The 15,480-nt window shown below is 40.8% G+C and overlaps 1 protein-coding gene across 3 annotated transcripts in view; it reads right to left on the bottom strand.

The window, feature by feature from the left end:
* The window catches only part of Ralgapa2 (Ral GTPase activating protein catalytic subunit alpha 2), a 277,458-nt gene that overhangs the window by 79,300 nt on the left and 182,678 nt on the right, over nucleotides 1-15,480 (bottom strand). For all 3 annotated transcript variants that reach the window (XM_036184593.1, XM_036184594.1, XM_036184595.1), the window contains 3 exons: nucleotides 12,114-12,237; nucleotides 10,569-10,724; nucleotides 4,376-4,534 (listed from right to left, as the gene is read on the bottom strand). In XM_036184593.1, coding sequence (XP_036040486.1) covers nucleotides 4,376-4,534; nucleotides 10,569-10,724; nucleotides 12,114-12,237 — 439 coding nt within the window. The remainder of the gene's footprint in view (nucleotides 1-4,375; nucleotides 4,535-10,568; nucleotides 10,725-12,113; nucleotides 12,238-15,480) is intronic.

The following is a 15,480-nucleotide window of genomic DNA, read 5'->3' as shown; positions in this document are numbered from 1 at the left end:
GTGACCTTTCCCACTGTGGCAGCTGAGGAGTAGAGATCTGCTTCCTGGCACAAAGCCTGGGCTGCAGTTTGCTGTCTGGTGTACATTCAGCAAAAGGGGAAGGACAAATATGTCAAGGACTAAGTAAGAAACAGGAGAATGGTGGCAACTTTTAAGGAAACTCAGTTGGAAAGGAGATCTCGGAAGGCAAATTCCTGTGAGGTAGGAGGTCAGTTGAGAATAGTGCTGCTGTGAGTTTTCTTGTTTGGATCAAGGCTCTTTTGTAAAATAAATGTTTTCTATTCTTTGGCACCTGCTTGTGGGTGACTCAATCTTCCAAAAATGGGACAAAAGGGCTAATATAAATCCATATCGCATAGGGAATCCCTCTAACTAGCAATGTCAGTGTATGAGCAAACAAGGTGATTTTCAAACAACGTCCACAAGCAAGCTGCCTTTCATGCGGTTCTTATCGACACTCCTTTACTAAAATCCATGTTAATAACACATGACCTAAATGAACACACCGCAGCAAGCCAGTTACTAAGTTAGTGTAATAAAACCGGCTCTTGGTAGTTTCAATGATCTTTTCTAAGTAAATAATTCTTAGTATTTTCCAAAGTTATTTTACTTCCTTGAGAATTCTCCAGAACATTTTAAAGTAAATGACTAAATCTCCGAAGGATGAAGATAAATATTTAAGAAATTATAATATGAAATCAAGAGAAATTTACAAAACCATGAAGCAAAGGCAAACATACTCCCCATATAATGGGGCAACTCCAGCAGGCTTAAAACATTTCCTTGCAAAAAGAAAGATGCCCAAGCTGGACTCCTCTTAGCCTTATTTGCTAAAATGCTCTTGTGACTTCCGGCACATAAGTCTTCTGCTGGCATGTCGTAGGTGCTTGCTCCAGACAAAGGTCCTGAGCTAAGCATCATCTGGAAGACGGATACATTCCTATACATCTGCATGCATACATGTATCTCCACCGCACACATCCCTGAAGCTACCAGAGAGCCAGATAGCACTTCAACAGTGCCCCACAGGCAGGCAGGGAACTTCGGCAAAGGTAAAGCAAGTGACCCTTTAAGTCACTCATTGTCTTGTTCAAGTCTTTCCTGAATGGCTGACTGATGAAAGTAGTCGAAAATGTGATAATTACATATTTCTTTTCTATGATCAAAATTTTATTGTATCAATATTTACAGAGATGGGGATGGACTTATTTGGAAATCAACTTAACAATGAAATAATGCTGCAAAGCACCTTTTTTTTTTTTTTAAAGAGAAAGTCAGAGGTTCAATGCAATGTTCATACAGTGAGCAGATCCTCTCAGCCATGAGGATTTTGTGCACGCACAGGAGCACATCCATGCTTCTTCAATGTACCATTTTACAAATGCGGGGCATTATTAAGAGGGGCGGATTCTGCCAGGCACATAATTTGTATATTTAAAGGGGGTGTATGGAATGAAAAAGCGAAATATGTTAAATTTCAAAGGACTTGGAAGTAATGCTGCCTGTGAGCTTGTATTACAAATAGCCCCACATTATTACATAGGCTATTAATGAGGCCAAGTGAATGAAAGTACAATTTGAATATGCATGACTCTATCCAATGAGCAGGACTTTTGTGTACTGATGAGTTTTTTCCCCCTCCTAAAAAGGATTAAAATTATTCTTAGAGAAGTGTGGCTGCCCAGAAATGAATAAAATAAATGTATTTAGGCCAAAGTCACACTGTATTCATATGAAATATACAGGTGCTGAAAGATTGCCACTGACTTCATCTACAATTTCTGAAACATGTGCACATTCTGTCTTCCTACAAGAATATTCTTCAACTCAAGCAGCTGTGTCAGTACAATCTCTAAGCAAAAATAATGATTTTGGTGGAGATGCCTAAAAGTAGCCAAGGTTAAGTAAACCTTTTGAGTACAAAGCCTTCAGTTCCATAGTCAGGAGCACTAGTTAAAAGACTCAGGAATGGGTAAATTATTGCGCCCAATGGCTGAGAATTAATCTCTGCTGACTAGCTGTAATCTAACGAGGCGTCTGTGTCCCAGGGAGCCCGCAGCATGTCCCTGGCGGTATGTGCAGTGTGTCGAGTCTGCGTGGCACTCTTTGTCCTCGCTCACAGGCGGCCTTTCCCCTCATTGTCCATAATATCCTCATGCATCTGGGACGCGTGGAATGCATTCATACTAACAGACTTACCATTGTTTTCTCTCAGAAGCTTTGTTGAGCAAAGACTGCATCACGGTTACTGATAATTATATTGCTTAATTAATCAAGACAAAAAAATTTGCAAATCATTGCCTGGTTGCCAAGCAAGGAGATAAAAAATGACAACAATACAAGCTGAAGCAATATAACAAAAGTAACAGCTATCTGATCAGAAATTCTTATATAATGAAGCTATTAATGCTAAATCGGTTAATGTTAGCATTGCTCCAGGTGTCTCTACTTAGATGCAAACAAAAAGGCTAACATTATGGATATAAAAGGCCAAATGTTGCCATGGATTCTGTAACCTGATAGAGAGGACAGCCTTTTCATTTGATTAGGGAATGCAATTTAAATACCAGGGACCAAAGCCAAACAAACAGACTTTCCCTCCGAAAGCCTCTTGCATTCACCCTGGGGTCAGTGGTTGGTGAACAAAAGGTCAGCTACACTTGCCCTGGAAATGTCTGGATTAATTTTATTACATTGTAATGGTTTGTACTTTAAATGTAGGGATAACACTAAGTTTTCAGTTGCTTTATTAGTCTCTTCTTCTCTTTAGGCTTTTTGAGTTAAAATATTAAGAAGCCAATTTTCTCAATTCATCTTGTCAGAACTGATGACCAAGTTTATCTTACACATATTTTGTAGGAAAATTTAAAAAGTATATTAATGACTTTTTATGCATTTTATGCTACTTTGGGAAATGTCGTTTTTGACACAGCAGAGTGAAATGAAATGCTTTTCAAGTTCTTCGTTCACTTTAAAATTAAAGGGGACATTATGACATTTTAGAGGACCATCCTGAAAATGAACTAATAAAACTAGTTCTACACTACATGTAAAAGAGAAATTTTTGAAAGCTAAAAGGGACTAAATCCATTGCTTCTCTAACATTAAAATTGCCATTTGAATTCCTATAAGTAATTCTCTTCATGGACAAATGCAAATGTCAGCTCTGAGCCATTTTCTTACAGCACCAAATTGAAAACCTGACATATACAGGGGTCTGAATCAGAGAAACACAAATAACTAATACAAATTCGGACATTCTACATAAACAGACAGAGAATGCCCTTTTCTATGAGGCTTTCCTAGATCCATAAAGCCCTACATTGGAGAATTAACAAATATGTTAAACTTAGAACACTGCTGATCTTATTTCTGTGACAATAACTATATTAAAAAAATCCTGATAACAACCATAATAATACAGAAGCAGCCTTTACCCTGGTCCTAGGCACTATCTGGAGCACTTTTTCACTTATTACACATATAATGCTTGCAATGTAAACTTTAGGTTATAAATCTGAATTAAAACAATGAATCTCATGACTTTTTTTTAAGTTTAAAAAAAATCTTTAGAATAATGATGAGCTTCTTCAGGAAAATGATTTTGAGATGTGAATAAATATATTTAATATCAAGCTGAAAACAATTCATTTTTTTCCTTAAAGAGTGGCTTATATGCTTAATATGTTTTATTTCAAACCTAAGAATACTCTTCTTAATGAATTAAAAGTCAAAGAAGTCACGACACAAAGTAGTGTTAAAATACCAGCAAAGGCATGACAAGGATCGAAACTGCAGCCGATTAGTACACCAGACATAGCCCATTGGATTGTTCCAGCCAGCCCTGTGATCAATACCAATTGACACGGCTGAACTGATTCTGTAGCAAGGTGCTTTGATTGCTAATACTCATCCTGTGGGCTGTGCTTCAGGGCCCCAGTGTCTTCCTGGAAATGTCAGAAACCCTTCAGGACTGACCTCAATTATCACCAGTCAGGGCTCAGTGACCAATACCCATGCATCATGCAGTGCTGGATTCTAGACCCATGGTTATTCCCCAAATAACCATGAGATAATGGAACTCCATCAACTCTTATTATTAATAATGTGCCCCAGTTAAAATTATGATATTCTTAAAATTATAACATTTCAAAGCATTACAATTATTTAAAACATTTCTCTAACATAATTTTCAAATAATACAACATGGAATTTTGTGCTCATGATTAGAGTTCTTTTGAAAATCACAGTTCACTTAAATTTTTATCTAGCACACACAATTCTGATATTTGTAGGACATTCATTAGTTGTTTGAGGACAGAGAATTCAATGGAAAATGTAGGAGTCAGGGCAACAATGGAGGAAGCATACATACCTCAGGTTTCTTTGTTATCGTGATAAAGAACATATGATTCTTCATTGGGTAAATAATGATCGAAACGTCTCCAAAGGCTGTTGGAATAATACCCCTGCGGTAGTCCCTGGAGTGTTCAGACCAGACGATGTGGACCTCATCATTCCCCAGGTGACGGAGCTGCAAAAGCAAATTGGCTCTTCATTAACTGAGGTGATAACAACAGTTTATGAGGGGCTGTGGCTTATAAATTGAATTAGAAAACTCGAAGGCCAAAAGTATTTTAGTCCCAAATCAGGCTACAACACTGATGCCTTATGTGAGGATTGGAAAGCGTATAATTTCATGAAACTCCAGACCATCTGCTAGGATGCACATCTGGTTCTAAGATAACACACAGAAGCACAGGGGCACATTCCAGTGGGATGGAGCGGACCTCTTTAAGGTCTCTTTTTACAGAGAATTCTGTTTCTACATAAGTTCTTTGCTAGAGTGCTGAGAATGTTTCTCAACAACTAAATGGCATTCACTTTTTTAGTCCTTATTACTTTAAAACTTTAAGCCTCTTAACCCAGTGGGTTATTAAGAAATAATAATGTAAGAAAACACAAGCTACTCCAACACAACTGTTGACAAATGTGTGAGAAACTGGTCTTGAGATAAATATATTTAATTTAAATTAAAACTGGAATTTGCTGGGAATAGTAGTACCTAACATTTAAAGATTTCCAAAGTGTTCACATAAAAAGCCATTTACCCTTCCCACTGACTTTGTGTAACTCCATCTGTACTTTATCTTACAAGAAGTGCCTGCTCAGGAATGCTCTGTCTCCCAAGTGCAGAGAACAGCATGGAAAAAAGGGCCAGAGACAGTAGCCTCCATTTACAATTATTTAAGCCAGAGACATCCAACCTGTGGCCCACAGGCTATGAGAACACACACACACACACACACACACACACACACACACACACACACACACACACACACACACACACACACACACACATTCACGCACACACATATATGACACAGTGTGTCCACACTGAGACCCATACAATCGAGGTATAATAAAGTCGCACACACATACACATCTCATACTGTTGTAAGTACATTTTTGTGTCAGACTGCACTCACAGCTATCTGAGGCTGCAAGCTGTCCATTCCTGATCTCAGCTTACACAGAAAGCTATTTTACTGTTACAGCTCAGGTAGTTTAGCACATTTATTTTGACATTTTATAAATAAAAAGACTATAAACTCCAAAACCCCACAGACTCTTGGTGTCTCTGAGAAGGCCTTAGGAAGGTCTCCAGGGACCCTTACAAGCTCTTCCAGAGCAAACCCTTGCGAGTTGCAAGAACATCACTGATCAACTGCTTGTTCGGTGATCCCACCAACCTCATCTGGAGAAAGCTGCAAAGAAATCATTTGAGAAAGCCTCGAAGCATAACTAAAAGGAAAACAGACCACAGTGATGGAAACATCAGCCCAAACTGAAGTTCTGAAGCTGTAGAGACTGGCAGAGCCAGGGGCTTAGAAGCCTTGGGAGAGTGAGGTTTCCGCCTCAGATCAGGGAACACCATCCAGCATCAGGAACAAGAGCTCATGTAACAGATGAACATTACTTAAAAGCACCTTAATAAAACTGAGATGTTATGGAAGAGCTTATATTCTAGTTTTTATCTTAATAATTAGAAAACAAGTGAATTCTGCAATAGTGCATATTTGAAACACATTAGCATAGATACTGTTTTCTTTAGAGACCATTTGATGATAAAGGGAAAAACCCAAGGTAACCCCAGAATGGCCTCTCTTCTAGTCATTCAGTCACAAAGGCAGCTGCTTGTTGCAATGCCTGCTTATTTTTCACTTGTGTACTTCTGGAAGTGACTTTTTTTACAAATTGTAATTATTGACAAAGAGACCCGCACCTGCACCTTTGTGCCTATATGGAGTACGGGATGGGATTCACCTGCGTCTGAACAGTGGCTCCAGAAATGCGCAACTTCAGAGGCCCAGCACAAGTCACAACAATCCAGAACAACTTAGTGGTGTCAACAACTTTGTAAATGCAAACACAACAGAATGCATCTTTTTTCTTGTTCTCTTCACTCCATCATTACCCCAACGTAAGTATTACAGGTACACAGGTAGCAGGCAGAAAAGAAAAAACCATAGCACAGCCAACCCAGCTCTAACACAAAGGTTTTGTTGTTCTTTCTTTTCTTTTTAAGGCACCAAATTCTCATAGCTGAAGGTCTTCCTCTAGTCCACTTTTTCTTTCTTTTTGTTCTCTTTGCAGTACTGGGGATTGAAGCTAGAGTCTTATGTACACCGTGCTCTACACTTCAACTCTCTGAGTTACATCCCAGCCATTCCTATCTGAGACTTCTGCCTATCCGTGGTTCCCATTTCCAACAAAGAGCTTCCAAAGACCTTGTGACACTGTTTTGCCACTTAGTCCTTTTGTAGTGACAGCAGGAGAGCTAGGGTTGCCAGCAAGACAAGATGGACAGGTTTCTATGGTAAATGTGGACTAGATCTACTTGAAACTTGCGGGGGGGGGGGGGATTTGGAGCAATAGGAGCTAGCAGTAAGAAATGGGTTACTCTGGAGTTCAGCTTACAGCCCTTACCCTACAAAGAGAGCTGGCCCTGTACTCTTGTTACCATGTTGGCAGAAGCAAATAAATGGAGACAACCCACTTACCAAATATCAACCTTGCTGCTCCCACCCAATGCCATACCTAGTACCTACAGTCTCTGCTTTTCATCCACAAGGGCAGAGTACAGCACTCGCTCTTAGTGATACAGGGAATACTGAAGTTTTGCAGTTACTCTGCCCCTTTCTAAACTGTGTTATTCAATTATATAACCCAAGTAAAGCCCTCTTAATTTTATTTGCAGCAGTATTCTGAGAAAACTAGCATAGGAGAGCAGTGCCACACTAATTGACCCTTCCTCCCAGTGTGGCAATTCTGTAATTAAGGAAGAGCTATTTTTGTAATATTCACCATGTCAGAGCTGCTTTCAGTGTCATGCACCTCCGACTTCTGGACATGTTACAGTTTAATTAACTAAATCATAAAACCAAGAGCTAAAGCCACGGGACCAATTGACAGACACATCTGGAACAAAGTACAAAAGTCACACCCTCTCGTGCCTAGGATAAGAACCCAAGTATGTAAAACAAATAAATCTGCTCTGGACAAACTACGCACATAAGAGCAAAACATAGCTCTCCATATCGGAACATAACGGAGTATTCTAGAACCTTAAGGTGGCACTCAATCCAAAGGGGATTTCCATCTCAGTGTCACTTGGTGACCTTCACAGAACTCTGATTAGAGGCCCTTAAGTTAGAAATCCACCCACAAGTTTGCACAGGGACAAGTCAACTTGACAGTAGGCGGTGTCTTCAAGAGGAGACAGGAGCTAGAATGGGAGCTGTAGTCATGTGGCCTTCTGCTTCCACTACGCAATCGATTCCAGAAGGCCTCAAGGCTTACTATGCCAGAACAAACAGGCTCCTGAGCCTCAAGAAATCAATCCCACATCCTGCCATCCTTGGTCCTGACAGAGTTCTAAAGCTCCTCTGCCTGAGCTGTTCTGCCTGCTGCTGCCAGGCTGCACGCCTGCACGCCACTGGTGACACCGGTCATGGTCCACACCTAATAGGCTGACCTCCTTTCCCGACTAATTGCATTACATCGCCAGCTGGCTCCAGAAGGAGTCGTCTGTTTGATTGAAGAATCTGGGCTCCTCAGTGGGCCCGGCTGCTACTTTCACTAAGTAACAGTCAGGCCTGACATCCCCATTGTTCAGCTGACAGTGTGCCCATCCTAAAATCTAAGTTTTATTTGTAAATTAACCAAGAAACTTCCTGCCAGAACAGAGCTGCTTAGAGACTGATAATGTGGGCCTTTCATCCCCTTTCACTAGCACTGTATCACTGCCAATTTGTTTTTCATGTGGCTGGCCAGCCTGAGGCTATAAAAGCCTTGTAAGACATAAGTGCAATTATAGTCCTGGAGTCAAATGAATTGGACAAATCCAATAGCACAGCTCTGTCCCCACTCTGCAAACCCCTACAGCAGTTAGATTAGCTGTGAAAAATCTAATCTAGCTAGAGCTAACAAATTTCTGCAGTGAAGGATCAAGAGTTCAGTATGGGGTTGCAATAGGATTGCAGAATTGAAAAAGTCCCCCCACAACAAGGGCAGAACAGAGCATGAATCACTTTAGAATTTTGCAGCTCATTTTTAAGCTGTTAGGGACAATTTAGTTAGAGGAAGTCAAGGAACCGGGGGCTGCCATTATGTGACTGATTTTTCTGCCTAACTATGAGACATCCTGGTAAAGAGAGTTTATTGTTAATGATGCTAAATCTTAGAGCTGCAAAAGGTTTCAGCTGCTTTTTGATTATTACAGTGGGGAATCTCCCATCCAGACCAAGCTTCAGGACATTTATAGTAGCATTATGCCAAGAAAATAGTATAAAAACAAAATTTAAAAAGCCTTTATACTTAAGAAATATTTCAAAAGTTTATACGCAAATTTATCTTTAACACGTAATTATCAGTCACAAAAAAAATCATAGAATTTGGTGACAATATGCAGAGTATAAAGACTTTACAAGGTATCCTAAATAAAAAAAAACAAACCCTGTGAGTATAGCCCAGGTAAGTGACATCAGTGAGCTACCAGATAGCAGGGTCCTCCTTCCTATGAACACTGCAGTCATGGGAACCCAAGATGGACAGGCAGCTCCTTCCCACCTGTGGGAAGCAGCACATGGCTAGCAGGCCCACTAGCTGTGAGGCCCCCAGCCCAGGAGGCCAGAGCAGTACGCATGGCTATGCGGGTGAGAGACCGCTGAGTTTCTGAATGCAAACTGTGCTTTGTGCATCGGAGACACTTGATCACCGTGGGAATTGTGTGTGACCTGAGTTCTGATGATGTCCCACATGCACTGTTGTTCATCATCTATGCAGTCCAGATGTCTGTGTCTACAGTGGTGAAAAGGCAGAACCAGAGACAAACGAAAATGAAGCAGATACACGAGGGCCCATGAGCTAGCAGCCATCATCTGGCTAATGGGACAGGGAGAAAGAGTCAGTTATACCTGGGGACAATGACAAGGGCGAATGCCAGAGAGTTCCTACCAGGTATCACGCAAAGCAGTTTTTCAGGCACTGTCTCACTTGACTCACCAGTACTGTGCCACAGACTGCCCCCCACCCCCTTTGAGCTGAGAATCGAACCCAGGGCCTTGCGCTTGCTAGCTAAATGCCCAACCCTCCATCTTTAATTTTATTTAATACATGGAAAACTGAGGTCCAAGCTAGTAAAACAGTTGCACACATACTTGAGCCCAGAGCTGTCTGGCCCTAGCTCCAGCCATATCACCACACTCCCAATGTGCAGCCTTAGCCAGCACTTGAGGTCCTGCCCTTGGTTCCTTAAATTTGCACAGCTGGAGGAGTGGATGTGAAGTGGGAATGTAGGCTCTGTCACCTACTAGCCCACAGAGGCAGCACAAGTCACCACTGTTCTAGGGTGCTCCTCTCATCTAGAAACTTACAGGAGTGGTTTTCTTACCAGATGACCTTTTTCTCCCATTAATGTGTTCCTTATTCAAAACCAGAGTCCAGACCCTCAAATAAACATTCTGCAAGCGAGGGAGTTCAAGGTCCTGTCTCCTTGGTGGAGTTCCTCTGGGAGCATAAGGTTTCCTTTGAACTTCAGAGGAAGCTACCCATAGGGTAGAAGGTAAGGGACAGCACAGGGGAAGCAGCCGAGGTGGGACATCTGTGCAGCAACACATCTGCAGGTCACTTTGCCAAAGCTGGCAGCTTGCCCTAGCAACCTGGGGTGTGAGGAGGATGCTTTCCTAAAGCTTTACCAGTATTATTTGTCAGAACAGCCATTATGTGTTGTGGCTTTAGCAATCTGTGAGGTAAAAACATTTTCTCTCAGGTAACTAACATGGAAGAAGATCCAAAAGTAGCCACAAGGCAGGCCCTTCTTCTTCCCGGTCCTTAACCACAGGACTTAAGATGGTGCTACGCTGGCAGTTTAGATTCAACACTGACTTTGAGGCCTGGGGAAAGCAGCCCCAGTTGGTGTCAGGGCTTGGTCACATCCAGACCCAGAGAGCCTCACTTGCACACGAGTGCAGCGAGGTGCTGTCCCCGAGGAGCCACCTTACCTTTTTGGTGAGTGAATCATCTGAATCCGAGGGCATCCGAGTGGAAACGTGGAAGATGACTTCCACAGTCGAGGTAGCATAGTAAGGGGCCGTCTGTCCTGTGCTGCCATTGCGCTGAAGACCGCCCATGAACCCGCAGTGGGTTGAGAGGTCCACCTGATGCAGAGCACAGAAAAAGGGGAGGGTCAAAGGAAGCTGTGCTACTCATTAGGGAGGAATATGAGTTGAAAACACAAACTGTTTTCATTTTAATATATTTCTTTCTGGTTACAAATAAACATGTTATACAAAATTAAAATTCAAAAAAAGAAATGAAGAACATCAAACATGAAACTGGTTTGAAATCCTACTACAGGGAAATCACTATCAACATTTAAGGACTGTCTGCCCCAGCAGTACAGTGCTCGTGTGGCACATGCGAGGCCCTGGCTTTGATCCCCAGCATATGCCTTTCAAAAGGTTGCTTGAGTTCACACCACTGCCAATCAGTCTACAGAGTTTCCTTCTTAGTGATTAGATCTAAGTTTTTAAATTGCCATAAACTATTATTCTTTTCAATAAATGTCCATTTTAACAAACATGAAAAAGAAAATCTCTCTATTCTAAATATGACCAACATTCAATCTGAATTAATATTCTAGCCACACTTCTGTTTTCTTTTTCTGTGATTCTAGGGATGGAACTTGGGGCCTTGAGCATGTTAGGCAAGTGCTCTACTATGGAGGGACACTCCCAACTCTCTTCTAGTTGTTCCTTTGACCTTGGCTGGTTCAAAAAATGATACATAAGTTAAGTAACAAATGGACTCTAACTTTTATTAACAATAGTGTTTCACTGCAAGTGCAATAACTCTCGAGCACGGACTTGATCCTGATGTCATCTGCAAGGAGGCCCTGGCCAAGACTGGACTCTTGAAGAAAAGTTGCTCTTAGGCAGCAGAGCTTTCCTAACCCAGATGAACTCAGCCAACTGAGAAACCAAAAGTAAGAGGAAGACTTTGATTTCTATGTGGACTACTCTCGCTTCTTCTCAGAGTCTAGGGATATACTTTCCTCTAGATTTCCGTACATAAGAGGCAAGTATGTGTCTGTGTGTATATCCACTAGTTTATCTTTCAGCAAGGAAACCCAGTCTTCGTCACTCATCCTGGAGCTGTGCAGGAGGGACTACAGTGACGATCAACCACATCCTAGCTCCACTTTCTCACTTTATCTAGTCCTCAGTCCTTTTTCATCTGTCAAGTCACTCCTTTATTTTCTCAAGTTCCCAGTGGACACATGTGTCTTCTTTTGCCACAAACTGCCACCCGTGGCTAGCTGAGCCCATCCAGTTCTGATGCAAAGCAAATGAAAAGATATTGAGGAGAAGCAAAAGTCCCCAGATAGAATATTGAAAAGAAGCAAACAGATTTTTAAGGTCAATACATTCTTCAAGAACTCTATGCATGCTATATCTGAATGTAAAAATATACCTAAGAACACACACAATTCATGTCTGCTTTAAATACTGACAGTTGGTAACCACACAATGAATGAGGTTAATTACCTCCCATCCAAGACCAGCAACAAAGTCTTCATATGCTTGGCTTCCTCGTTCATTGGCTAAGATGGAACACTTGTCTTCTTGACCTTCAGCAATGTAAAACACTGCTATCTTGTGTGTCTCACGGCTGTAAATGTTGAAATTTAAAGGAGTTAGAGTTGATATATACATATAAAGTTTTATTTTACTGTTATGGCCACCACGACTCCTAATGGCGCTCACTAGGGGTCAGTCACTATTCTAAGGTGGTTAATGCATGACCTTATTTGCATTCTGGAAGCCCCCTAGTAAGACCGGTGTTATTACTGTATCATCTGCTTGGCAGAAGTGGTTGAAAGGAAACAAAGGTTAATGAAACAGGAGACTACACCTCAGACACTGGAGACACTAAAACAGCAGATATCAGAGCACATCATCCATCAGGTTCTTTCCAAGCTTGGTGAAGAACATTATCTTCTAAAGCAATGGTTCTCAACCTATCTTTGGGGTCAAATAACCCTTTCACAGGTGTCCCATATAAGATATCCTGCATATCACATATTTACATCCCCACTCATAACCGTAGCAAAATTACAGTTATGAAGTAGCAACAAAATAATTTTATGGCTGGGGTCACCACAACATGAAAAACTGTATTAAAGGGTCACAGCATTAGGAAGGTTAAGAACCACTGCTTTAAAGCATTTCAAGTTGACATGTATTCTAACTAGGTATCTACATTTCATTTTCTCTACTTTGAGGAAAGGATATAGGTAGTTTCAAGACTGGGGCAATGAGACATGCTAAGACTTTATGAGAAATGGAAACAGTTAGGTATTTTCTTTGTGAAAGGACATGTTCTGACTATTCTGAGGGCACCAAATATAGTGGACAGTTGTTCTGGAAGGAGTCTTTTGGATATATAAACTCTCTATTTGCCTGCTCTGTGATAGATTTGTCGCAGTCTCCTGTTAAATCATATAAACATAATTTTCACTTTGAAGAAAGGAGAGCTGTCCATCTTTTCTTTTCCATATCCAGTATAGTATTTGGTGCATAGTACAAGCTTAGCTAGGTCTGTTAAACTAACCAGATACATAACAGTATATGTGAATGTGTAATCGACACTTTTACAAATGATACAGTGGAGTAAAGTAACAGAATGATTGGATCCCTATCAAGCAATGTGGTGACAGTTTGGAGATAAAAGCTTAACTGTTGTTCAGATACAGCTTAGTCAAGAACCCCTCATTCGACAGCACCATTGTCCATGAGCTTTATTCTATCATAGCCTCAATGGTAAAAGAATTAGATCCCCACTTCCGGGGCAGCCCCACCCTTCTCATATTCACATTACATCATGAAAAATTGCATAGGAAAAAGCATCAAGTGCTTCAACAATACGGAAATGTTTCTATTGTCTAATTGTTTAATATCTCAACACTGTAATACGATTAGACATTCAAATTGGTAGATCTGGACTCCATATTTTAACAAATTCTCAAATATTTCCTTCTTCATGGTTATTTTTCTACTTATTAAACAAGGCTAACTGAAGCTCAACTAAAAAGGTCCGTAAACCACAGGAGGAGCATTTTCTCCTATTCATTAGCTATCATTCATCCGCCATCATTCTCATAAAATACGTACACGTGAAGAAGAATCAAAAAGTTCAGAAAGAGAAGAAAAAGAACTCTCAATTTGAACATGTAAACAAACAGCACAGCTGCCACCACTTTAGGAAATGCAAAGGGGTGCTGTAAAGAGGGTGTGTTTTTTTTTTGTTTTTTTTTTTTTTTTTGGTAGTGATGGACCTTACAGAGACTAGGTAGGCAATTCTGTAGTCAAGACCTTAGGGAGTCTAGGAATTGCCATACCAACAACTGCCCTGAGAAACAGGCAAGGGACAACAAGAAAGGCCCCCTAAACATGATTGGCTTATCACAGGAGCTGTGATAATTTGGCACCTTAGATGACGGTAGCAGACATCCTAACCTTTATCTAAAAGGTTGCTTCAAAAAAAGAACAAGCATCATTACTTGATTTCTTTCCGAAACTCTCTCTACATACTTAAAAGTCCTTAGCATTCAATTTTTCTGTGTTCTATAGACTTGACATAAAAAAAAAAAAAAAAAAAAAAAAAAAAACCACAGGTTTATCTGAAATACACCAGGGTTTTATCCTTAAAGCCCAGGATTTTTCCATTCTGGGTCCTTGAGTCCTCATTTACTCAGTGGAGGAGCACAGAGGGCTAAGCTCAAATGAAGGACTGACTGATGTGGGTGTGAGGAAAGGTGACCTTTAGTTGTAAACATTCATCAAATTTCACATCCTCCAAAATATTAGCACTGCAGAGAGCCTGCTAAGATGCAGACACTGTGCCTGGCCTTATTAGCGCCAGGCTTTTGAAATGGTAATTACAACATCAACAGCACTTCATATCTACAAGCTGCACAAGCAGTGCATGAAGGAGCAGGTAATTCAGGAACACACATACATAAAATCAACAACACAGCTTTCCTCATTCGAATGCATCTTTTTTCTTTCTTATTAGGAACAGACCAGAATAGTTCCATTTTCTTGTGCTGTCAGGTTTTAAGAACCAAACAAAGAAAAACATGACTTTACCATTTCCTTCACCACACAGCGGCAAGAAAGCTCACAGTGATTTGTATGTCCAGCCATCACATACAGTATAAAGACCCTAGCTGCAAGACTATTTTTTTTCTCAAACCATGTGAAGAAGGCAATGTTCCCCAACAACAGTGATATAAACTGATATCGGGAATAAATGGAAATGTCCTGAAAGTTGGGGGACAAGGTGTGTTCTGCTTGGTATCAGATCAATCTATATAGCACAGGCTATATATATTTCTTTACAGGTAAAGAGCCATCAGACTTAGCTCAGGTTTTCAAAAGACAACCTTAAAAAAATACCCTTTCCCATGAAATAAATAGATGTGCATTTACAGGCCAACACGACATAAGTCCAAGAGTTGGGGCTTTAAGTGAAGGTTAATCAAAGGGCAGAAGATTGCCAATCAGCTACCCAAAGCCATATTTTACTGCAACAGCACCCCAGGGAGCTAATTCAATTGCACCTCATGCAACTAAAGTGCATTAACATTCAACAAATTGGCTACAATTACAAGATACCAGTGCATTCACTTAACACTGGAGAAGCAGGGATAATTCAGCGTGTGCTGGAAGAGCTGGGTTTGGGGTCCAAATGATTGTTTGTTTAGCACTGAAGGGCAAGAGTGAGTGCCCGAGCCCTGCAGAAATCCCTCATGGACTTTCCAGAGGGCCCAGTCTCTGTCCTGGAGAGAGCAAGGAGAGAAAGACTCAACAGAGAAATGGTAGGGTCCAAAGCACCTTTTAAACATTTTTG

Source organism: Onychomys torridus, chromosome 4 (genome assembly GCF_903995425.1).
Source record: "Onychomys torridus chromosome 4, mOncTor1.1, whole genome shotgun sequence".
Classification (NCBI taxonomy): domain Eukaryota; kingdom Metazoa; phylum Chordata; class Mammalia; order Rodentia; family Cricetidae; genus Onychomys; species Onychomys torridus.
Note: the sequence above shows the minus strand (reverse complement) of the source record. Positions and strands in the feature narration are given on the sequence as shown.